General features: G+C 47.6%; 1 protein-coding gene and 2 non-coding genes across 4 annotated transcripts; 2 read left to right on the plus strand and 1 right to left on the minus strand.

Moving 5' to 3' along the window:
- The first annotated feature begins 328 nt into the window (after positions 1–328).
- TRIM7 (tripartite motif containing 7) lies at positions 329–15,288 on the plus strand. Of its 2 annotated transcripts, XM_040240375.1 has the most exons (8): positions 329–1,209; positions 2,076–2,171; positions 9,106–9,336; positions 10,829–10,851; positions 11,133–11,248; positions 11,731–11,766; positions 12,677–12,765; positions 13,698–13,791. In XM_040240375.1, the coding sequence occupies exons 1-8, from the start codon at positions 703–705 to the stop codon at positions 13,704–13,706; spliced, it is 1,107 nt and encodes a 368-aa protein (XP_040096309.1). In that variant the 5' UTR covers positions 329–702; the 3' UTR covers positions 13,707–13,791. The 2 variants fall into 2 exon arrangements, with proteins under 2 accessions (XP_040096309.1, XP_040096308.1); XM_040240374.1 differs by lacking the exon at positions 12,677–12,765 and having other exon boundaries at positions 332–1,209; positions 13,698–15,288.
- Positions 15,289–17,772: 2,484 nt separating this feature from the next.
- On the plus strand, positions 17,773–17,845 carry TRNAT-UGU. Its single transcript has one exon. It is a non-coding gene; the product is annotated as a tRNA-Thr (tRNA).
- A 4,416-nt stretch (positions 17,846–22,261) lies between these two features.
- Positions 22,262–22,343, minus strand: TRNAL-AAG. The gene has a single exon. It is a non-coding gene; the product is annotated as a tRNA-Leu (tRNA).
- Positions 22,344–24,821: the final 2,478 nt, after the last annotated feature.

Genomic DNA, 24,821 nt, shown 5'->3' on the forward strand with positions numbered 1-24,821 from the left:
ACACCGAATAAAGCGGGGAGATTGATTATAAGTGTATTACTTGCATTAAAAAAAAAAACAAAAATAAAGAATAAATGGGCAGGGGAGGACACAAATGCAAGAAAGGTAGCTACAAAAGTGGATAAAAGGCCACTCATGGGGGTGGGGGTAGGAGCAAAAGCCAGGTTCCAGACTCTAAATTTAACTTAGTACAGGGCCGGACAAACCTGTGCTTCGGGAACCCGACACTGTGGTCGGGCGCCAGACCCTCGGGCTGTGCTGGGTCGGCCTCGGGCAGCAACTGGGAGTGGCGCCCAGGTGGGCGTGTGCTTCCACCTGTCCCGGCCCGTTTCTCACGGCTGACGGAGTCAGGCTTGGACAGCGTAGGCTAGCGTTAGAGCTGAGATAAGGGGGAGACGAGAGAGAGGGCCGCGAGACCTCCGAGGCCGCTGGCCAAGGCGGGGTATTGAGGGGGCTCAGAGCGGGAATGCAAGGCACTGGCCCGCGCTTTAGACCCCCTGGACCTGTGCTACTCCGCCAGTTGTCAAGACGCACCCTCCTCTAGCGTTTCTCAGCCTGGAGCACTCAGCTCTAGTCTCTGCCAGCCGGCGTCAGCCCCGCCTTTCCTCTTTCAGCGGCCGCTCGGACTCCCGCCCCGGCCGCGCACTGTCGGCTCCGGCAACTTCCCCAGCGCCGCCAGACTTCGGTGAGCTGGGGGCGCGCATGGCGGCAGTAGGGCCGCGGACTGGCCCAGGCGCCGGGGCCGAGGCGCTGGCGCTGGCAGCAGAGCTGCAAGGAGAGGCGACCTGCTCCATCTGCCTGGAGCTCTTTCGCGAGCCAGTGTCCGTCGAGTGCGGCCACAGCTTCTGCCGCGCCTGCATCGCGCGCTGCTGGGAGCGCCCGGGAACGAGGGCCACCGCCGTGTCCCACACGCTGTCCTTCTCGCTGCCCTGCCCGCAGTGTCGCGAGCCCGCGCGCCCCAGCCAGCTGCGGCCCAACCGGCAGCTGGCCGCGGTGGCCACATTGCTGCGGCGTTTCAGCCTGCCGGCCGGAGCGCCAGGAGAACGCGGGCCTCCGGAAGCTGTGGCGGCCGGGTGCGCGCAGCACGGCGAACCGCTCAAGCTCTACTGCCAGGACGATGGACGGGCCATTTGCGTGGTGTGCGACCGCGCCCGCGAGCACCGCGCTCACGCCGTGTTGCCGCTGGACGAGGCGGTTCAGGAGGCTAAGGTGAGCGTCGTCCCCACCCATGAGGGTTCTCGGGACCTCCAGTCCCGGTTCTACATTCCCGCGCACGCAGGAAGGCCCAAGTGAGCCCCTGCTTTTTGTGTCCTATCCCATGCTGCCTGGCATTAGCTTCGGGACTCAACGCGGCTCTCCCTCTGTCACCAGCCTCCCACGCCACTATCACTTCCTTTGGGCCCATACTGGACCCACTGCATGATAGCCCACAGATCTGGCGATTTTCTGTCGGTCCCTGGCTTCTCCTAGTGCCTCCTTCACACCCCCACATCTGCTACCCCTACTATCAACCCTTACCACGGGCATAGCTCTGTTCAATGTTCTCTCATCTCTTGTGGTCAAGTGAGACGACCTTCCCAGGAGGTTGGGCTAAGGGGGTGAGTGGATCTAGAGTTGAGTAGAGTGCCAAGAGCCGCCTGGGATTCTCCCGTGCCTGCCGCCTCCCTTTCCTGCCAACTTGCTGGGGTGTGCACTAGGAGGCCTGCGGCACAGTCCTCGGTCTTTCTTTGCTCTGACTCTGCTCCAGCCCTCCTACCCAGATGGCTTTCTGATGCTGGTGAGGAGAGCAGAAAAGAGGACTAGGCAGACTGGGCAGCTGGAGTGCTTGGATTTCAGCCTAGATTGTGCACAGATAATCTTGAGGACCGGAGACCCTGAGGTCTTTGGAATCAGCTTGCAGTTGCCCTGTACCCTTAAGTGCAGCCTGTGTAGGCTGCATCCATCCCAACTTCAATCCTGCCTCCTCCGCCTCAGTGAACAGGGCCTTCACATTCTTCTGGGTGGTTTCAGGAAGGCCCATGTGGAGGTTTCCAGAATCTTCTCCCCACAATGTCTTCCTTCTCACCCTCCTGCAGGAGCTTCTGGAGTCCAGGCTGAAGGTCTTGAAGAAGGATTTGGAGGACTATGAGGCCTTTCGTTCCACAGAAGAGAAGGAGAGCAAGGAGCTCCTGGTGAGAATGGCAACCCCCAGGTTGGCTCCCCCTCCCCCAACCCGGTGCCCCAGGCCGACAACAGAGGGCTGCCTACCACTCTGGATTTGAAGTGTGTGCCTGTGGAACAGAGGTGGATTTTAGAAATATCAGTTCAGTTCAGTCGCTCAGTCATGTCCGACTCTTTATGACCCCATGGATTGCAGCACACCAGTCCACCCTGTGCATCACCGACTCCCAGAGTTTACCCTAACTCATCTCTGGTGAGATGGTGATGCCATCCAACCGTCTCATCCTCTGCCGTCCCCTTCTCCTCCTGCCCTCAATCTTTCCCAGCATCAGGGGCATTTCAAATGAGTCAGCGCTTCACATCAGGTGGCCAAAGTATCAGAGTTTCAGCTTCAACATCAGTCCATCCAACGAACACTCAGGACTGATCTCCTTTAGGATGGATTGGTTGGATCTCCTTGCAGTCCAAGGGACTCTCAAGAATCTTCTTTAACACCACAGTTCAAAAGCATCAATTCTTCAGCGCTCAGCTTTCTTTATAGTCCAACTCTCACATCCATACACGACTACTGGAAAAACCATAGCCTTGACTAGATGGACCTTTGTTGACAAAGTAATGTCTCTGCTTTTTAATATGCTGTCTAGGTTGGTCATAACTTTCCTTCCAGGAAGTAAGCATCTTTTAATTTCATGGCTGCCATCACCATCTGCTGTGATTTTGGAGCCCCCCAAAATAAAGTCTGACACTGTTTCCACTGTTTCCTCATCTATTTGCCATGAAGTGATGGGACTGGATGCCATGATCTTCGTTTTCTGAATGTTGAGCTTTAAGCCAACTTTTTCACTCTCCTCTTTCACTTTCATCAAGAGGCTCTTTAGTTCTTCTTCACTTCCTGCCACAAGGGTGGTGTCATCTGCCTATCTGAGGTTATTGATATTTCTCCCTGCAATCTTGATTCCAGCTTGTGTCTCTTCCAGTCCAGCATTTCTCATGATGTACTCTGCATATAAGTTAAATAAGCAGGGTGACAATATACAGCCTCGACGTACTCCTTTTCCTATTTGGAACCAGCCTGTTGTTCCATGTCCAGTTCTAACTGTTGCTTCCTGACCTGCATACAGATTTCTCAAGAGGCAGGTCAGGTGGTCTGGTATTCCCATCTCTTTCAGAATTTTCCGCAGTTTATTGTGATCCACACAGTCAAAGGCTTTGGCATAGTTAATAAAGGAGAAACAGATGTTTTTCTGGAACTCTCTTGCTTTTTCCATGATCCAACAGATGTTGGAAATTCAATCTCCGGTTCCTCTGCCTTTTCTAAAACCAGCTTGAACATCGGGAAGTTCACGGTTCATGTATTGTTCAAGCCTGGCTTGGAGAATTTTGAGCATTACTTTACTAGCATGTGAGATGAGTACAATTGTGCGGTAGTTTGAGCATTCTTTGGCGTTGCCTTTCTTTGGGATTGGAATGAAAACTGACCTTTTCCAGTCCTGTGGCCACTGCTGAGTTTTCCAAATTTGCTGGCATATTGAGTACAGCACCTTCACAGCATCATCTTTTAGGATATGAAATATCTCAACTGGAATTCCATCACCTCCACTAGCTTTGTTTGTAGTGATGCTTTCTAAGGCCCACTTGACTTCATATTCCAGAATGTCTGGCTCTAGGTGAGTGATCACACCATCGTGATTATCTGGGTCATGAAGATCTTTTTTGTACACTTCTGTGTATTCTTGCCACCTGTTCTCAATATTGTCTGCTTCTCTTAGGTCCATACCATTTCTGTCCTTTGTGGTGCCCATCTTTGGATGAAATGTTCCCTTGGTATCTCTAATGTTCTTGAAGAGATCTCTAGTCTTTCCCATTCTATTGTTTTCCTCTATTTCTTTGCACTGATCACTGAGGAAGGCTTTCTTATCTCTCCTTGCTATTCTTTGGAACTCTGCATTCAGATGAGTATATCTTTCCTTTTCTCCTTTGCTGTTTGCTTCTCTTCTTTTCCAGATATTTCTAAGGCCTCCTGAGACAGCCATTTTGCTTTTTTGCATTTCTCTTTTTGGAAATATAATGGTATGCATATCATATAGTGTGACCATATAATTTATTATGTAACCAGAGCTTTTGAGAGTAAAGGGGGTAGCTAAAACAATTATTTTTGAACATCTGGCTTAAACTGGAACTGTCCCAGTGAATCAGGAAGTATAGTCCCCCTAATATGACATAACACCTCAGTTAGGGTCTGTGGAGCATCTTGTAATTGAATACATTAATATTCCTGTAGAGAAACATATGAACAGAAAATAAGTAGCCTTCTGTCAGTCTTAGGGCAAGATTTACCACCAAAGGAGTTATGAAAGAAACTTTTTTTCATTTTTAAATGTTAGATTTTGAAATTGAGGCTAGGAGAGAGGGGGTTGGGGGTGGAGGAGGGGATGGCAGAGCTGTTCCCCACCCAGTAGAGGGCAGAAGGTTTGGGGACTTGGGTTTTCAGCAGCTGACTGTGCCAGCACCCCGGTGCCCAGAGCTTGGGGTGGTATTTTGTCTTCCTTGAAGTGAAACAGGAAAATGAAATGGGGTTCATTTTGTTTAAGGTGGGAAAATGTGGGTCACTGTTATTTTCTATCTCGAAAATTCAGTTACTGCTTGTTAGCGCAGGACTGTCTAGTTGTGAATTTGGAAAATGGAGGGAGAGGAATCTGAGGACCCCTCTATCCTTAAAGGGAGGAGAGGTGGGGTGAAGGGAGGCATGTGTATAGATGTCCCAGTGTTCTTTCCTGATCCTGAACTGCATCGGGTACACTTGCATCCCGTGCACACCTCAGGCCTTCTCTTCTGAACATTCACTTCCCTCCATAAGGAAGAACTCACCCCTCCGCACCTCCACCCTCTCTGCTGGAAAAAGGAATAAACGTGTGGCTCTTTGGCCATTGCTGTACATCTATGACCAGAGGGCCTTCTCCAGCTTGGGCAGCTTCATGGTCTCTGATCTTACATCCCATGACCTTGCTTAGCACTTTCTACTTTGTCCTACACCCACCCAGCCAACCCCTCTCTGGCCCATACATTCTTTATAACTGCAAAATACCTGCTTAATGAAACAATTATTGCTGCCATGAGAACAAAGAGAAAGAACATTTTTATTTGAAAATGCTCTTACTATTTAGAGAAGTGGTTCTCAACTGGTGGCAATTTTGGGCCCCAGGGAACATTTGGCAACTCCTGGAGATATTTTTGGTTGTCAACACTGGGACAGAGGTGCTACTGGTGTTTACTGGTAGAGGCCAGGGTACTGCTTAAACATCCTGCAAAGCATAGGACAAAGCCCTCCACAACAAATAATTATCTAGCCTCAAATGTCAATAGCGCCCAGGCTGGAAACCATGATTTAGAGTATTTTGGCAAATATTGTTACAGTTGTGTTATTTCTACTTGCGTTATTGTGTAAGAAGCTTGGACTTTGAGGTCAGACTCCCTGGATTAGAATCCTGACTTCCTGCTTCCTGGTAATTCACCTCTCTGTCTTCGTCTCCCCATTTGTAAATTGGGATGAGAGTATATCTGTGCCATTGGGTGGTTGTCACCACTGAGGGAGCTGATACCTGTAAAGTGCCCTGTGTTGCTGCTGCCTGTTTGCCCAACATCCTGAAGACTAGGCAGCAGTGACCTGAACCCCGGGTCGCCTGACTTCAGAACTCACTTACAGTCTGCTCTTCTAGCTACTCTTTCCTCCCATAACATTTTCAGGGAAAAGGAACTTTGACATTTGAGCTTGTCCTGGAGGGATGGGATTCTTCTCACTGGCCACGAGAGGCCCCACTTGTGATATCACACAGAGTCCCTCCCATGTGTTTGTGTAAAGAATCAAGAGGATTGGGGCGAGAGTCTGGGTCTAAAAACACAGGGGGAGAAAATCCCGTGAATAGTAGTAATGGAAAGAATAGAATATAAAGCTTGCACACAGCATATTCTTACTTAGGTCTTGTGGATATGCTGTTACCTCTGATCACTGGCATTGATTTCACTTTCTTCTTTCTTTGCTGTTTTGTTCAGTCGCTAAGTCCCATCCAACTCTTTTCGACCCCAAGGACTGTAGCACAACAGGCTTCCTTCACCATCTGCTAGAGTCCGCCCAAACTCACGTCCGTTGAGTCAGTGATGCTATATAACCATCTTATCCTCTGCCACCCTCTTCTCCTTTTGCCTTCAATTTTCCAATGAATCGGCTCTTCACATCAGGTGGCCAAAGTATTGGAATTTCAGTTTGAGTATCCGTCCTTCCAATGAATATTCAGGATTAATTTATTTTAGGATTGACAAGTTTTATCTCCTTGCAGTCCAAGGAACGCAAGAATCTTCTCCATCACCACAATTCAAAAGCATCAATTCTTCAGTGCTTAGCCTTCTTTATGTTTCAACTCTCACATCCATACATGACTACTGGAAAAACCATAGCTTTGACTAAACGGCTATCACTTTGTCAGCAAAGTGATGTCTCTGCTTTTTACTACACTGTCTAGGTTTGTCATAGCTTTCCTTCCAAGGAGCAAGTGTCTTTTGATTTTATGGCTGGAGTTACCATCTGTAGTGAACTTGGAGCCCAAGAAAATAAAATCTGATTTCCACTTTTTACCCCTCTATTTGCCATGAAGTGATGGGACCGGATGTCATGATCTTCGTTTTTTGAATGTTGAGTTTCAAGCCAGCTTTTTCACTCTCCTCTCTCACCCTCATCAAGAGGCTCTTTAGATCCTCTTCATTTTCTGTCATTAGAGTGGTATCAACTGCATATCTGAGTTTGATATTTCTCTCAGCAGTCTTGATTTTAGCGTGTGATTCATCCAGCCCAGTGTTTTGGCTGATGTACTCTGCATAGAAGTTAAATAAGCAGGGTGACAATATACAGCCTTGATGTACTCCTTTCCCAATTTGGAACCAGTCCATTGTTCCACGTACGGTTCTAACTGTTGATTCTTGACCTGCATATGGATTTCTCATGTGGCAGGAAAGGTGGTCTGGTATTCCCATCTCTTTAAAAGTTTTCCAGAGTTTGTTGTGATCCACACAATATTCAGCCTGGCAGCAACAGAAGCAATGTGGAGGCCTGATACAGCATCATCCTTGAAGGAAACCAGTTACTTGGTAGCAGATGGATTGCCTTGGACCTCTTCCACCCTGGAAGGGACAGCATTTTCTCTTGGCTGAAACTGACACATATTCTGAGTAAGAACTGTCTTTGCTGCCTGTGGGGCCTTAGTCAGCCCTACTAAGGGCTTATAAACTGATTCATCAACATGATTTATGATCCTAAAGTGACTTGGGTGTCTGATTAGAGAGGGAATTTAAATATCAGAAGTGCTTTGAGGGACTTCCCTGGCTACAACTGCAAGGGCATGGGTTCAATCCCTACTCAGGGGACTAAGATCCCACATGCCATGTGGCCAAAAACACAAAAAACAAAAAGCTGTGAAAGTGGAGTTATTTAAAATTTACTTCCAGTTTTGCAATTTTGATACTCTATCAGTAGATGTTTTAACACTGAATATGCTTCTTTAAATGTGAGACTTGACACTATTTCTCCATACCTTGCTTCAGCCTTGCAGCCTAACAATGACTTAGGGTACTATGTTGGCTTGTCCGTCTGACAGCCAGTGACATTGTTGGTTCACTTTAAGTTTCTGTGACATTGTTGGTTCATTTTAAGTTTCTATGTCTTAAAACGAATTTTCACTGGCACCCCCAGCTCCACAAAGGTTTTGCTTCAAAGTCACACCTTAAAGTTGCCTTGTAAATCATCGCCAAAAATGTTGAACTAAATAGAAGTGAGAAGAGTTCAACAGCGTTACGTTTGAGACCTCACTGTGTGCTATAAAAGGTGCTTTCCAACTCTGCAACTTTAATGTTTTCCAACTTTCCAACTCTAGTAACTTGAAACCATAATGTGTTTGGATTTCCACAGAATAAAGATCATAAATTTGGTCACACACACAGAAAAGTGGGTTGGCTACTGCAAAATTGCTTTCCTTGTAGTGGCTGGCATGGTTTTATCAGACAGGTTACTAAACAAACGTTGAGGAGGCCATTCCTTATAGGATGGTTTAAGATAATATTTCTCAGTTCAGTTCAGTTCAATTCAGTCGCTCAGTCGTGTCCGACTCTTTGCGACCCCATGAATCGCAGCATGCCAAGCCTCCCTGTCCATCACCAACTCCCGGAGTTCACTCAGACTCACGCCCATCGAGTCCATGATGCCATCCAGCCATCTCATCCTCGGTCGTCCCCTTCTCCTCCTGCCCCCAATCTCTCCCAGCATCAGAGTCTTTTCCAATGAGTCAACTCTTCGTGTGAGCTGGCCAAAGTACTGGAGTTTCAGCTTTAGCATCATTCCTTCCAAAGAAATCCCAGGGTTGATCTCCTTCAGAATGGACTGGTTAATATTTCTAGGAGAGCTGAAACTGTAATTAGGTCTCGGTTTGGTGACATGAGGCTTAGTATAAGTGACTCCATTTGGAGCCTGTTGTCTTGTTTTTAACACAAAATAAATGTGTTTGGGGACCTCAGCTTAATTTTTACAGTAACTACAGAAGGCACTGATTTATCCCTTGCATTTTTCAAATGAGGAAACTGCAGCCCTGGGTGGTTCTGGAGTGACTTTGAAGTTGTCCTAGGTTGATGGGAGAGCCCAGGTCTAAAGTGACACATGGGCACAACTGTGACAGGGGAAGGGAAAGCACATATTGAGGCTACTGCATGCTCGGAACTGCGATACTTAAACTAGAGTGTGTGCACGGTGGGTATGTGTACATGAGTCTCTGACCCCTGAACACTGAGGGAGATGGACCCTGTCCTGTGAGATGGCACAGAGGCTCCCATCCAAATGGGATGGGATCGATGACCCATCAATGACCACATCCTTTGCCTTCTTCAACTTCACTTCTCCTGAGCCAGAAGCAGATGGCAGCTGAGCAAGAGAAGGTAGGGGCGGAGTTCCAGGCTCTGCGGGCCTTCCTGGTGGAGCAGGAGGGTCGGCTCCTAGGCCGCCTGGAGGAGCTGTCCCGGGAGGTGACACAGAAGCAGAATGAGAACTTGGCCCAGCTTGGGGATGAGATTGCCCAGCTCTCCAAGCTCAGCAGTCAGATCCAGGAGACAACTTGCAAGCCTGATCTTGACTTTCTCCAGGTGAGTCTGGCTTGGCCAGGGGTATGAGTCATTAATTTTAAGGCAGGAGGTTTGAATTTATCCCTCCCACTTTTCAAATGAGGAAACAGCAGCGAAAACAGAATTGGTTTAGTAGAATCACACAATCTGGAGCCAAAGGGTACTGAAGAGAAAAGCCCTGATTTTCCTGGGGTTAGCAGTCTAAAAGGATGTGATTAAAATTCTTCTTGACCATGATCCACAATAGTATATCTTACAATGCATTCTATTATATATGTGTGTGAAAAAAGTCTCAGAAAATAACACCTGTACTACATGTGATGCACTTTGATGTTTTCTATTCTATCATATGTCCTTCTAAAATAAATAGTCACAATCCACTAATTAAACTTCACAAGTCACAAATGGACAAATGGATCAAGAGAGGTCATTTAAGGGAGTTCCCTGGTAGTTAGGACTCGTGCTTTCACACAGATCAGGGAAATAAGATCCCACAAGCCATGCAGCGCCCCCCCCCCCTCAAAAAAAAGAATGGTCATTTAAAAGGCACTGTTCTAAGAATTTTTTTCACCTTGTTTTATGGACATGACTGAGCAACTAACACTTTATGTCCCTGGATATGTTCCAATGTTTCCTGGTTTATAGTCTATGAGAACTTGAATAGAATTTGTATCTTGCTGTTGTGTAAAAATTGTATAAATCTTAATTATGTTGGATTGGTTCACAGTGCTTTTCAGATCTATTATATCCTTCTACTTATCTGTCTATTCATTTTATTAATTTTTGAGAGTCTGATATTGAAACTTCAACTAAAAATCTTATCTACTTAAAAAATAATTGTGATATATAGTGGAACTGTATGTAACTTTGTTCTGTATTTTCCAAGTCTCTGGTAAATGTGTTATCATACTTTCATAATTTAAAAAATAAAAAAGAAGAAAAATAATAATATATGGGGAAAACTAGCACTGATCTGAGTGACCAGTTGTTGCATAGGAGCTGTCAGTTGTCTTGAAAGTGTTAGTCACTCAGTGATGTCCAACTCTTTGCAATCCCATGGACTATAGCCAGCCAGGTTCTTCTGTACAGGCAAGAATACTAGAGTGGGTTGCCATTTCCTTCTCCAGGGGATCTTCCCTACCCAGGGATTGAACTCAGGTCTCTGGCATTTTAGGCAGATTCTTTACCAGCCTCTAGAGAAGCCCCAGCAGTTTTCTTAGGCGATTTTAAAAGCAGAAGCAGCGTTGAGTCCTGGCACTTGTCTCCAGTGACGATTCTGTAATGATGGAAGCAATTGCAGAGGTGTGGGCAGGGTTGAGGGGTTTACCTTGTTGATGAGACAGGCAGTGGTCTGCCGTATGAAGAAGCTGTTGCCACATGGGGCCCATGCAAGCAGTGTGTGTGGGGGGTAATGCATCTCTGTATTGCTTATTCCTCTGGAAGCAGGGCAAGGAACCAGTTTTATTTTCTCAAAGATGAATGCTGATTTGGTTTTCTCTCACTTTCCTTCCAGGAATTCAAAAACACACTAAGCAGGTGAGTGGACCTAACAATACCTGAGGCCTCTCTAAGGTGGCTCTTCTCTTCTACTGTGCTTCCTCTTGTCACTCCCCATCCTGACTTCTCACCTGTTCCCCTCACCAACTTACCTGAGTACTTTCTGAGGCAAACATCTGCCTGCCTGGCCTGGTATTCGGCACAGGGTCAGGCTCTTCTTTTCACCTTTCTTTACCCAGAGGACCTCACTATTCTAATTGTCAAGCCCAGTGGGAGTGGGACAGTGGTTGTGGGCCTTCTTCAGGGTCCTTGTCCTGCAGGTGCAGCAATGTGCCTGCCCCCAAGCCAACCACAGTCTCTTCTGAGATGAAGAATAAAGTCTGGAATGCTTCCCTCAAGACCTTTGTCTTAAAGGGGCTGCTCAAGAAGTTCAAAGGTAGGGGCCTGTGTGTGGGGCTGGGCCTTGCAGGCCTGGTGTTGGTGGTTTAGGGTTCTAAGGATGTGCCTTTCCAGAAGCTGTGTGATAAAACAGGAACTAGTGTGTCTCTCAAAGCCAGATTGGTTCGGGCAGTTAGTGGTGGCCAATTTATTTAGAACCCCCATCCCTACCCCAGGACACAAAGCTTCAACTGAAGACAGATGGAGTCGAGGGTCATTAGGGGCAGAAAGAAGGATGAGGAAGGAGAGCTCAGCTCAGAATGGCTCCAGACAAAAGAGGGGGAAGTGGGAGAGGTAGAGTTAGACTGCGGTCCCCTTTCTACCCCTGTGCTTGGCCCGGTACCTGCCTGCCATCTCTAGGTTATCCGGGGAGTGAGTGAGTCAGTGGAGCTTACAAGTCAAGAGATGGTATCGCTGTCGTTGCCAGATAGAAATTTTCCACGCCATTCATGCACAATCTGCTCTGTTTCTTCTCTTCAGAGGATCTTCGGGGAGAGCTGGAGAAAGAGGAAAAAGGTACGATGGTTGTTGTGACAGGGAGTACCTGTCATTTGGCAATGTGGAGACACAGTACCTGTCTCTCTGGGCTCTGTGCATGGTTGGTTCCTTCTGCCCATCTACCTAAGCAACTCTGCCATCAGCTGTCCTTTCTCCCTCATCCTCATAATTATGATTCCTTCAGGTCACAGTGGGGCCCATAGGCCTATAAAGCTATGGGTCATCCCAGAGGAGGAGTGCCCTGCACCTTGGGGTATTTAGATCTGGAAGTGCTTGTCAGTCACCTGGACAAACCTCTCTTCCCTGTTCCCACTCCCAGACAGATGGAGACCTCTTCTGGGGACAGGGGTTGTGTGCTGGGTCAGGGGTTAGACTGAAATCAGGAAGGGAAGCAGTTATTATTCTTGCAGAGTTCTGGGGTGAGTGGGATCTAACCCCAGTGGACTGGGAAAGTGGGGAGGGGAAGGCACATATTCCTGATGCTGATGACTAAGCTAAGTCATATCTTACCTAGTAAGCCAACTGAGTCAGACTATGTCCTCCTCTGCTCAAGGCTCTGTGACAGCCCTGCCTCTCCCTCTCACTCAGTAAGGGTTGGGGTCCTTGCACTGGTCTTCAAGGTCTCATGAAATCTAGCCTCACTGCATACTCTTCCCCTGGTTCACTCTGTGCAGTCACACATGCGCTTGCTGCTCCTAGAGTGCACCAGGAGCACGCAGCTACCTCAGGGCCTTTGCACTGCACTGGCTGTGCCAGGGCCTGGAACACCCTTCCCCCAGACAGCCACCTATCTGGCTTTCTCATCTCCTTGATGTCTGTGCTCATATGCACATTTTTGGTAAGGCCTTTCCTGGCCCGTCTAGTTGAAATTACAGCCTGCTCTCCTGATCCCTTTATCATTTATTGTCTCTCCTCCTTCTCCCCATAGAAAGGAAGCTGCAGAAGGGCAGAGATATTCCTCTATGGGATTCACAGGGCCTAGAACAGACCTGGAACATAGTAGTACTTACAGCAAGTGTGCGTATTTTAACTTTTCATTATAGAAGTTTTCAAACATACACTAAAGTAGAGAGAAGAGCATAGCAAGTATTATGTACTCATCATATACCTTCTGCTGCTGCTGCTGCTGCTAAGTCACTTCAGTCGTGTCCAACTCTGTGCAGTTCCATAGACAGCAGCCCACCAGGCTCCCCTGTCCCTGGGATTCTCCAGGCAAGAACACTGGAGTGGGTTGCCATTGCCTTCTCCATGCATGAAAGTGAAAAGTGAAGGTGAAGTCGCTCAGTCATGTCTGACCCTCAGCGACCCCATGGACTGCAGCCTTCCAGGCTCCTCCATCCATGGGATTTTCCAGGCAAGAGGACTGGAGTGAGGTGCCATTGCCTTCTCTGTCATATACCTTCAGCAATTATCAACTCATGACTAGTATTTTTCATAAACATCCCTACCTACTTCTTGCCACTGGATTATTTTGAAGCAAATCATAGATAACTGTGATTTCATATATATAATTTCATATATATCTCAGTGTGCTGTCTCTAAAGAGACATTTAAAAAAGCATAAAGAGGAAACCATTGTTATAAATAAAAAATTAATGATTCTTTCCAGTATCTAGTGTCCAAAATTCCCAAGTGTCTTTTTGCTATAAAATACAGTTTAATAATACATAAATGTTTTAAGTAAAATTTTACATAGTATCACAAAGGTAATACAATATCAAAGAAAACTTTATGGAAAAACTTTTCCATAAATTATGATACAAGTGTTTTAAATTGGATTTATCGATTTGTTTGAATTGAGATCCAAATCAAGCCCATAAACTGTAGTTGTGTGATTTCAACATATACTTATTTGAGGGGACAGTGGGGCGAGGGGGCTGTGCAAGGAGCCTGCATGGGAAGTCTTCTCTCTGTCTCCCCACCTCCCCTAAACCACCCATCCCCCGCAGTGGAGCTGACCTTGGACCCCGACACGGCCAACCCCCGCCTCATCCTCTCTTTGGATCTTAAGAGCGTGCGCCTTGGACAACAAGCCCAGGACCTGCCCAGCCACCCGCGCCGCTTCGACACCAACACACGAGTTCTGGCTTCCTGCGGTTTCTCTTCTGGGAGGCACCACTGGGAAGTGGAAGTGGGCTCCAAGGACGGCTGGGCCTTCGGCGTGGCCCGTGAGAGCGTGCGCCGCAAGGGTCTCACGCCCTTCACCCCGGAGGAGGGCGTCTGGGCGCTGCAGCTCAACAACGGGCAGTACTGGGCGGTGACCAGCCCTGAACGGACGCCCCTCAGCTGTGGGCACCTGTCCCGCGTGCGGGTCGCCCTGGACCTGGAGGTGGGGGCTGTGTCCTTCTACGCTGCAGAGGACATGCACCACATCTATACCTTCCGCGTCAACTTCCAAGAGCGCGTGTTTCCTCTTTTCTCTGTCTGCTCCACCGGCACCTACTTAAGAATCTGGCCTTGATAGTCATTGCCTGGCCTCCCGGAGGGAGTAAACCAGTCAAGGGTGAACTCCTCCCAATCCTGGCTGCCCACGGGAAGGGTTATTGCCCTCGGATGGAACCTCCTGGACACTTTGGGTCTGAACCTGACTGTTGCCCCAGGCTGCCTTAGAGGGGCTTCTGCAGAACACAACATCAAAGACATGAGATTGGGCTACTGGGGAAAAGGGCACGAAGGTTAATTGAGCAGGGGAATATATGGCCTTGGACTCTCCCTTCTGTCTCTTGCCTGTTGTCCTGGTGACGATTTGGCATGAACTGTAAGGAGGTGGAAGTGGATGAGAGGAGCCCAGCTCCATCAGAGGTGCTTCCTATCACTACCCCAATTCAGCAGGACCTCTAGTTCCATGGAATAAAACCAAGCCCTGGCTGTGCAAGGGGGCAGTTTCATCCCAGACCGCTCAGCTTCATGATCTGTTCTGCTTTGCCTTCTTGTCAGCTGCCAGCTTTGCCTTCAGAACCTGGATCTGGCTAGCTTGACAAAGTCCTCTACTCAGGGAGGAGCATGGTATTCCCAGCCCAAAGGAGAGTCTAGGCCAGAACTGGAAAGAGACCCTTGATATGTACAATAGGAATAGCCCAGGATAACAGCCTATTGGCATTGCTGTCACTCAACACAGCTTAGCCTGATGAGATTATATGTATATCCTTGGCCACAATGACAGTCCCACATTCTCACATTTGCCTAAATCCTTTCCAAGTGCTAAAGTACAGTCTCCCTTGGGTAAGGAGACCAAAGATTATGGAATTTTGAAACTCGAGACAGCACTTATAATTTTACAGAAGCAATTAACTCCAGCATGGAAATGTGCAGGGCACAGGCATACCCCTGACAGACAGTTCCTGGAGCTTCTCAAATGTATGCCAATGGCAGAAGACCCTGGTTTCAACGTCTGCTCAGTCTGTACCCTGGCCTGTGTTATTCCCTTGGCTAATTGTTTCCCAGCTTCTGTATGGCTGCATTTCTGGGAGGGTGGAGGTGGGCTGTTCACTGCTTAGTATGCTCCTGGAAAAGGGGATGGAAATACAGACTGTGAGCTCATTTGTATGGTGCCTTGGCTAATTCTTAACTCCCCCAGTTTGAATGCAAGAGCAGCTGTGAGCAAAGTTTCTGCCAGACTAGGTTGGTATGTGTGTTTATGTGTGTGAAGAACATGTGTATGTGTGTATATGTCTTAGATCTCAGGAATGGGGTGTAGATGTAAATTTTATAGAGGGCATTTATAAGTATGCATATAGGGTTTAGGTACGAACAGACCTAGGTCAGTATGGTCACACCCTATTATTGTTTTGTTGTTGTAAAATATTAATATTAGCCACCCCATATTTAGGTGAAGGTCAAAGGTTTCCTTCCCCCATTACCTAGCTACCTAGCTAGATGAAAGCCAGTCTCAGACCTAATTCTGTCCTACACATATTGTTGGCATGCAGGGACAGTGACAATTAAATAGTCTGACTTACAAGTATCTTGGAGTTTCCATGCTCTGTCCCTGAGATGCTTCAAGCACACTTTGCATACAAGGGACTGCAGGAGAGATGTTTTGGTCAGGCCAGCATGACACTGTTCTAGAGGTAGACCCAGTGCACATAACACCAGACAATCAGAATCCAGTGTCCTATAGGCTGGGGACAGTATCATTTAAGAGTCCAGCCTACAGCAGCATCCCAAAGGGTAAATCCTATGTTGTATAGCTCTAGAACACTGTACCCAATCCATGTATTTGAATACACTGATTTCTACAAGGGAAATCACCAAGCCCTCATGTATGGCTGTATGGCTTGTATGGCTTTTTGATTGAGTGTCACAATTACCCTTTCTATCCTCTAATAACTGTGCTGAAGTATGGCAACCCATTATGGATCACAGAAGGTAGGGTGACTGGTGGAGGTGCCTGTAGGATCAGGTCTGGGCACTGACCTGTAGGATCTGGCTGTCTGTGTGTATATTTTCAGCTTTTATGTTTGTGAATATGACTATATGTCTATCAGAGTTTGTAGAATAACTAGATAGATATATACATATCTGAAGATGTAACAACTACATAACAATCACATGTGGTTGGTAAGAGAGATGTTCTCTCTTGGTCTCCAAGGGTGGTGCAATGATTTAGGATGTCACAATGCTGGTGTGAGTATGCCTGTGTATACATTTTCCTCTTCCATCCTGTGACCATTGTAAGCTCTCTGAGATGTCTGGACCTCTGAAAGCAATGACTGGCCTAATTTGGTTTCCTTCTGACACCACCTGTTCATTGGTCCTGGATCCTTGAGAGCTACTTTGATATGAGAACCCACATCCTTGACACCAGACCCTCACACTAGTCCTCAGCATCCAGACAGGAGGGCACCTAGGGAACTTCCTTGGGCCTGGCTACCCAGTGATCAAAGTCATCTGGCCTTGAAGGCACCAAAGAACAGATTGGGCCATTAGACCAAGTTCCACCAACTACAGACACACTTTCTGACCATTTCTGGGCTAGGGTTCCTGTCCCTTACCTGGGCTTTCAACCTCTGCCCTTTGCTCCCTGGGTCCTTTGGGGGGCCATGATGGACCCAGCTCTCCCAAAGTCCAAGACAGGCTTCTGCTGCTGCTGCTGCTAAGTTGCTGCAGTTGTGTCTGACTCTGTGCGACCCCATAGACAGCAGCCCACCAGGCTCCCCCATCCCTGGGATTCTCCAGGCATGAACATTGGAGTGGGTTGCCATTTCCTTCTCCAATGCATGAAAGTGAAAAGTGAAAGTGAAGTGGCTCAGTCGTGTCTGACTCTTCGCGATCCCATGGACTGCAGCCTACCAGGCTCCTCCATCCATGGGATTTTCCAGGCAAGAGCTGCATTTTCCTAATTTGCTTTAAGTTGCGATAGACACGAGAACCCACATCCTTGACACCAGACCCTCACACTGGTCCTCAGCATCCAGACGGGAAGGCACCTAGGAAACTTCCTTAGGCCTGGATACCCAGTGATCTGGGTCTCCTGTCCTGATGCAGTCGTTAACACACTGACCACCTGATTTTCCCACCATTCTCTACCAATCTCTCCCTCCTGATCATCTCTTCTACCAGCCTAGCTGGATTCCTCTCAGGACAGGCATATTGACACCATTCCTTTAGCCTTCCCCTCAGGGCCTCGGCCTTGAACCCTATTCTCATACACAGTTACTAGTTGACCTCTCTACTCAAGTCTCGCCCCTGATCCCCAGGCCAGGCGGAAGGCCCCCGGCCGTCCAACAATTCCGCCCACTGGTGGCCCCACCCCCTTTCGCAGCGCGCCCCGCCCTCACCCGATCCTTCCCAGCTTCCGCCCACCCACGTGGTCCCCTCTACGCTGGACTTTCTCCCGGGATTTGCGGCTCGGTCGGTGACACTGACACTTCCTGATGCTGTAGATTCAGCTGCGGCAGCAGGACGGGGCGGTCACTGGCTGAGGGGCGTGGGCCCCGCCTCTTCGCGTCGCTCTTCTGTCTGCGACTGCGCGGTGACCATAGCGGTATCAACTGCTCGTGCGCAGAGTGCAGAATCGCAGTTGGCTCCATAGCTCAGGGGTTAGAGCACTGGTCTTGTAAACCAGGGGTCGCGAGTTCAAATCTCGCTGGGGCCTATGTGCGTTTTTTTTCTCCCCACCCCTCTTTTTCTGGAGAGGGGAAGACGCGCTTGCCAAGACTTTCCGCCATACTGAAAGGCTAGCCTTAAATTAAGCAGATCTGTTTTTGCCCCTCAAGTGGCCGCCACTTATCGCTCCCTCCACCCCTCCTCTACCCTTATCTCTTTAAGAACCAGACCCACTGCTCCCTTGGACTTGCGATCACAGATTCCGCTGGCTCCGCGTGCCTTCTCCCCAGCAACCCCTCTCTCGCTTCTTTCTGCACGTCGCCTTGGCAAATTCATAGCGAGTCTTTTTGTTCCCCTCCCGTCACTCCACTCGGGCCAGGGGCTTTGCCGTGTTCTCTAATTCGTTCTTCTTCCTTGCGCAGGGAGCACCTGTGAACGCTCCACACCCACCTCCGTACTCTGGGAGTTTATTATTTTAGTTGACAGTGGGCTGTGTTTAAGACCCCGGGAAGTCTGCCTTTGGTCCCCGAAATCTGGCTTCTTCAATGAGGTGGGCTTCCAGTAGGGTAGTCACTTGAGGGTTGAAGAATCCCAGGAGTTCGGGCCGCACAAATGCCCCATCGTGCTGGTGTGGGGCAGGTCCATTCGGCTCTTGACCCAAAGCGTGATTCTTTGGATGAGATCTGCCTTGTGTGACGGGAGAGAAGTGGGTCCCTCCTCTGCCACGCACCCCACCTATCTCATTTACCCCTCCTAGGCGTCTACCCAGGTTCCCGCGAGCAGTATTTTCTCCTCTGGTGATACGGCCCGGGCTCTATTTTCCAAAGCTGATCCGAGCTAGACCTCACGCGGACTGGCGACTCACTCGGGGCTTTTCTGAGGGTCCTCACCCGCCGGATGGCGCGGCGGGATTAATCACGTCCCTGCCTCTGCCAAGACCCTCACCCCTGCCATGGGTCATGCCTACGAAGGCCACGGCGGGCGGGCACACAAGACCGCCAGCGGGCCTCGTTCTGCCCATTGGGCAGGGCCCCCAGTGTTCACTTAAGATTTAGGCTTATTTTGTGCATTTGATTTCCATTCACGGCATTAATAAATCAATCAGACAGGTCATCATGAATTACTGCTTTTGGTTTGTTAAAAGGAAAACCAAAAGGTGTTTTTATTTTTTTTTTTTAAGACTGGACGTGAATGTGACAAAGTTGTAGTCTTTAGGTCTAGGTAGGTATCACGAATGTGGATTCTTTCTTTTTGTTGCGTTTTTCTTTATATAATTCTATAGAGAAGACAAGCGAATGCTTACAACACCGAGGCAGTAGTGGCCAAGGGGCCAAGGACGCACCGCGGGGGTAAGCAGAGGTGAGCCCATCTACCGCTAATGCGCAATGGAGAAGGGGAAGACCCAGCTTGTGGGGATGAGGTGCGTGAGCGTCGTAGTCTCCAAGGAAGAGGCCGAGAGGAGGAGCACCTGAGTGGAGAGGTCAGTGCAGAGCGCTGAGCTAGATCTAAGAGAATGGCAATAGGAAAAAAGAGCACTCTCTCCGCCACCCTCCCACCCCATCCCGGAGTGGTTTACCAGCATTCATCTCCCACGCTGTTTTGTAGCAGCCACCTCTGTGGGGGGATTTCTCTGCTAGTGGCGCAAAAATACACTTTGGGGTCAACTCTAAGTGGATTTTCGTGCATTTTTCTAGCAAGGAATCAGAATAACCGTTTTTCACAACTAGGTTACCCAGTGGAATTGGAACAGGAAAGCGCCCGCACAGTCTGGGCCTCCGGTTCACCCGGCCTAAGACTGTTCTGGGACGATTCCGGCCGAATGCAGCGAGGGCGGATCGCCGGGACACGCGGCCTCGGCGCCGCGCCTATGTGTGCGCGAGGGCACGGAGGCGAACTTTGGCGGGTGTGCACCAACTGCCGCTGCCGGTCACCCTTGAAGGAGCGGGGTTCCTGGTCATCTCATGTATGCTTTTCATTTCTCACTTTCCTATATTTTCGGAATACTTTGCAAATAAGTAGTTGTTTTAGAAAACATTTTAATAAAATGATAGAGAAAAGCCCCGCCCCCTTACCAGGCGCTCGATAGGAAGCGATTATCCAGATTTCCTTTCGTCTGCAGCAGCTACTGGCCTAGTCTACCCCTCCTCGTCCCCGACTCTCTTCAGGGACCCTCAGGCTCTCCCGGCTTCTGTGCCCTGCCTCCAGTTCTCCAGACTTGCGCCTTATTTGGGCTCCACTGGGAAAAGAGTCCCCACAGTGGAAGGGTGCCACTGCCTGCTGCCCGATAAACCTTAGCAATGAGGCGCTCGTTGGATTCCAGGAGATCTCAGAGGGGCCGAGAGATACCGAGAATGGACGGCGGACGTGGATATCGTCTAACTGGGATAGGTCGGGCGGGAGAGAGTCCGAGATGCACAGAACATTTTCAGCGTGCCAGAAAGAAAAATTGGTTTTCTCAGTGGATAAACAAGTCCACATAGCGTCATACCAGGGGCTGACCCAATCATTCCCGAGCGCGGAGTTTTCGCCTCTGACGCGAGAGGTCCCAGGTTCAGACCCCGGACCAGCCCTTTTCTTCTTTTCCTTTGTCCCTTTCTTTCTAAGAATATCTCATGTGGACAGTGTTTGGTCCTGGACAGGTAATGGGCATTACCAAGCGTTCGGGGATCGGAAGGAAGTACGGGTAGAAGAGTGGGTGAGGCGCTTCGGAGCCCATGGTTCCCGGTGAGAGAATGGGAGCAGGGCCTCCCTCGGGTGTTTCCACTGACCGGGTCGTGGGGCCATTCTTTCCCACCACAGAACTGTATATTCACTGATCCCACCAGCTTTCCTAAAACTCGATAGTGTCACAAAGATGACCAAGCTCAGGCGTTTCTGTATTGTAGTAGTTATTACCTTCATCTAACAGGTGAAAGGTCTCCAGTTTGAAACTGAGGGGAAACAAAGTTGGTAGCATCCTGAGGTGGTTTGTTTTTTTTTTTTTCCTCACTATCGGAAATTTATTACTTTGAGGTAAATTTAGTCCTAGTCTAGGATGTCCCAGTGCAAGACATCCCGTCATCACCTTTACCTGGTTACAGAGGGGTACACTTTTCCAGGGAAGAGAAATTTAACGTTTACACCTCTGGATTCTCATTCTCAAGAGGCATTAACCCATGAAAGTGGTATTAACACACCCCACTTTCAGTTTGGGACTTTGCACTCACTGAGTTGGGTGATTTTGCTTGTTTTCAGTCGCGTCCAACTCTTTGTGTTGCCATGGACTGCAGCATACCAGGCTTCCCTGTCCTCCACCATCTCCTGGAACTTGCTCAAACTCAGGTCCATTGAGTCAGTGATGCCATCCAACCATCTCATCCTTTGTCGTCCCCTTCTCTTCCTGCCTTCAATCTTTCCCAGCATCAGAGTCTTTTCCAACGGGTCAACTCTTCACATCAGATGGCTGAAGTATTGGAGCTTCAACTTGAGCATCTATTTTTCAAATGAATATTCAGGGCTGATCTCCTTTAGGATTGATGGTTTGTTCTCCTTGCAGCCCAAGGGACTCTCAAGAGTCTTCTCCAACACCACAGTTCAAAAGCATCAATTCTTCTGCATTCAGCCTTCTCTATGATCCAACTCTCACATTCATACATGACTACTGGAAAAATCATAGCTTTGACTAGACAGACCTTTGTCAGCAAAGTAATATCTCTGCTTTTTAATATGCTGTCTAGGTTTGCCATAGCTTTTCTTCCAAGGAGCAAGCATCTTTTAATTTTGTGGCTACAGTCACCTTCTGCAGTGATTTTGGAGCCTAAGAAAATAAAGTCTGTCACTGTTTCCACTTTTCCCCTTTCTATTTGCCACGAAGTGATGGGACTGGATGCCATGATCTTCCTTTTTTGAATGTTGAGCTTAAGCCAGCTTTTACACTCTCCTCTTTCGCTTTCATTAAAAGGCTCTTTAGTTCTTCTTCAATTTGTGCCCTTAGGGTGGTGTCATCTGAGTATCTGAGGGTATTGATATTTTTCTCAGCAATCTTGATTCCAGCTTGTACTTCATCCAGTCCAGCATTTTGCATGATGTACTCTGCATATAAGTTAAATAAGCAGGATGACAATATACACCCTTGTCTACCCCTTTCCCAATTTTGAACCAGTCTGTTGTTCCAACTGTTGCTTCTTGACCTGCATACAGGTTTCCCAGGAGATAGGTAAGGAGGTCTGGTATTATCATCTCTTTAAGAATTTTTCACAGTTTGTTGTGATCCACACAGTCAACGGCTTTAACATAGTCAATGAAGCAGAAGTAGATGTTTTTCTGGAGGTCTCTTGCTTTTTCTATGATCCAAGGGGTATTTTGCTGAAAGCTGGCAAACACAGTCTCATGCTCAGAATAAAGGTAAGGTCGCGATTGAGCGACCAATATGCATAATCTTTTTTTGTGAAGGACTGAGGGAGCGAGGGAAAAGTTCTTAACAAGCTGGCAGCGGTGGGATTCGAACCCACGCCCCCGAAGAGACTGGAGCCTTAATCCAGCGCCTTAGACCGCTCGGCCACGCTACCGCACTGGAAAACAGTTATTTTTGGTGTTGTTTTTCAATTTAGATAACGTCCCCAGGCTCCCGAGGGAAATCGTGTGTTCCGGTGCCTCTACAGGTCAGAGCAGAACCAACCACACCCCAACTAGCAGAATTAGATTGGCCAGAGTCTCGGGAGCGGAGTCTGCATCCTGCGCTCTTGTGACAAAGGATGAGTCGTGAAGCCCAGACCACCGCACACAATGGTTTTGGGAAGAACATTCAAGTCACTCCGACATTTCACTTTTGGGAAGTGGGCGTGGACGCAGGGGAAGACTTCTACAGTATCACTTGTTTTATTTTTATATTTTAACTGTGATCTTCCATTGTTTTTATAAATTAAAAACAAACAAACAAACAAAACCAGAAAGGAACCCTGCACTACTTCTCCCTGTTCTTTTTTGTTTACCTCATAACATTTTTTGGTAATAACACGGACACATTCAGAAGTGGCTCATTAACGATCGCGTGGCCACCATCTCAGAAGCCTCCATCCTTGCAGTTTTGTTGCCTGATGTTTCCACCCTTGAAACAAATGTTCCAGGTGGGGTGGAGGTATAGAGCCTTGACAAAACAAGCTTGATTGCACACTATATGGAGACCTCCCCGCCTCCCCGCCCCTCACCAATCATAAAGACCCATTTCTTAAAAAATAGTAAATCCTAGAAAAATGTATAGAAAAAAATCCCCTCGCAAGCCCCAAACTCAGAGATAACCATCAATATTTGGTGAACTAATCTCCAGTTTGATTTTCGGTTGATCTTTACCTGCACCAGTAGAGAAGGAGGTGACAGAGGATGAGATGGTTGGATGGCATCACCGACTCAACTGACATGCGCTTAAGCAAACTCCAGGAGATAGTGCACCACAGGGAAGCCTGGCATGCTGCAGTCCATGGGGTCGCAAAGAGTCCAACAGGATTTAGAGGCTGAACAACATCAGTGAGGCTATGTCTTTACTTGTGATCATGCTACAGATACAGATTTGAATTCAGCTTTTTTTTTTTTAAATTATCTATCTCCATGCCAGTGCATAACTTATGACAAGCTTAATTAGAGAAGGAGACAGAGGGAAACTTCAGATACTGAGATAGATTTCTGGGCAGGTTTAAAATCTTTAAGTGTGGACAGACATGAGTGTTCACGAAGTCTCTTTTAGATGTAGGGCTTTCCTTTCACTTGACAATTTTCACTGAACAGTTCTTACATTTTGAAGTTGAAATAGTCTTGTAAAGTAAATGAAAAATAGAGAGCGAGAGAAATGAACAATTTCTCTAGAGTATAAAGATGTTAGAAATAGTTTGTTTTCCTTTCACAAACATCTTAATGCATAAAATTTGAAACTTCATTAAGGAAGTCTTAATTCTGACTTTTAAAAATTGTCAAGACAACCAATTTTCTTGATTTATAGATCACAGTAGCTTTCTAAACGTTTAAGATACAAGTACAAGCAAGATCTCAGAAACTCTTGGAAATGCATTTTTGGATACAGCACACATGATATATATGTCTTCGGGAGCTTGATTATCCTTTTACAATATTGAAGAATACTCAGTTTATTACAAATTTAGCCTTTGATAACCACAACTTGGATAGAGCACAAAGTGGAATCTTCAAAGGTTTCTCAATATACCTCAGTCTGGGGAATTCCCTGGTGGCCTAGCAGAATTGCACTCATCTCATATGCTAGCAAAATAATGCTCAAAATTCTCCAAGCCAGTCTTCAACAGTATGTGAACCGTGAACTTCCAGATGTTCAAGCTGGATTTAGAAAAGGCACAGGAACCAGAGATCAAATTGCCAGCATCTGTTGGATCTTCAAAAAAGCAAGAGAATTCCAGAAAAACATCTATTTTATTGACTATGCCAAAGCCTTTGACTGTGTGGGCCACAACAGACTGTTGAAAATTCTTAAAGAGATGGGAATACCAGACCACCTGACCTGCCTCCCGAGAAATCTGTATACAGATCAAGAATCAATAGTTAGAACTGGACACGGAACCACAGACTGGTTCCAAATTGGGAAAGGAGTATTAAGGCTATATATTGTCCCCTGCTTATTTAACTTAAGGCTTCCCTGGTGGCTCATAGGTTAAAGCGTCTGCCTGCAATGCGGGAGACATGGGTTTGATCCCTGGGTTAGGAAGATCCCCTGGGGAAGGAAATGGCAACCCACTCCAGTATTCTTGCCTGGAGAATCCCATGGACAGAAGAGCCTGGTGGGCTACAGTCCACAGGATCTCAAAGAGTCGGACACGACTGGGCGACTTCACTTTCACTTTATTTAATTTATATGCAGAGTACATCATGAGAAATGCTGGGCTGGATGAAGCACAAGCTGGAATCAAGATTGCTGGGAGAAATATCAATAGCCTCAGATATGCAGATGACACCAACCTTATGGCAGAAAGTGAACAAGAACTAAAGAGCCTCTTGATGAAAGTGAAAGAGAAGAGTGAAAAAGC

Source organism: Oryx dammah, unplaced genomic scaffold (assembly GCF_014754425.2).
Source record: "Oryx dammah isolate SB20612 unplaced genomic scaffold, SCBI_Odam_1.1 HiC_scaffold_5, whole genome shotgun sequence".
NCBI classification, from domain to species: Eukaryota; Metazoa; Chordata; class Mammalia; order Artiodactyla; family Bovidae; genus Oryx; species Oryx dammah.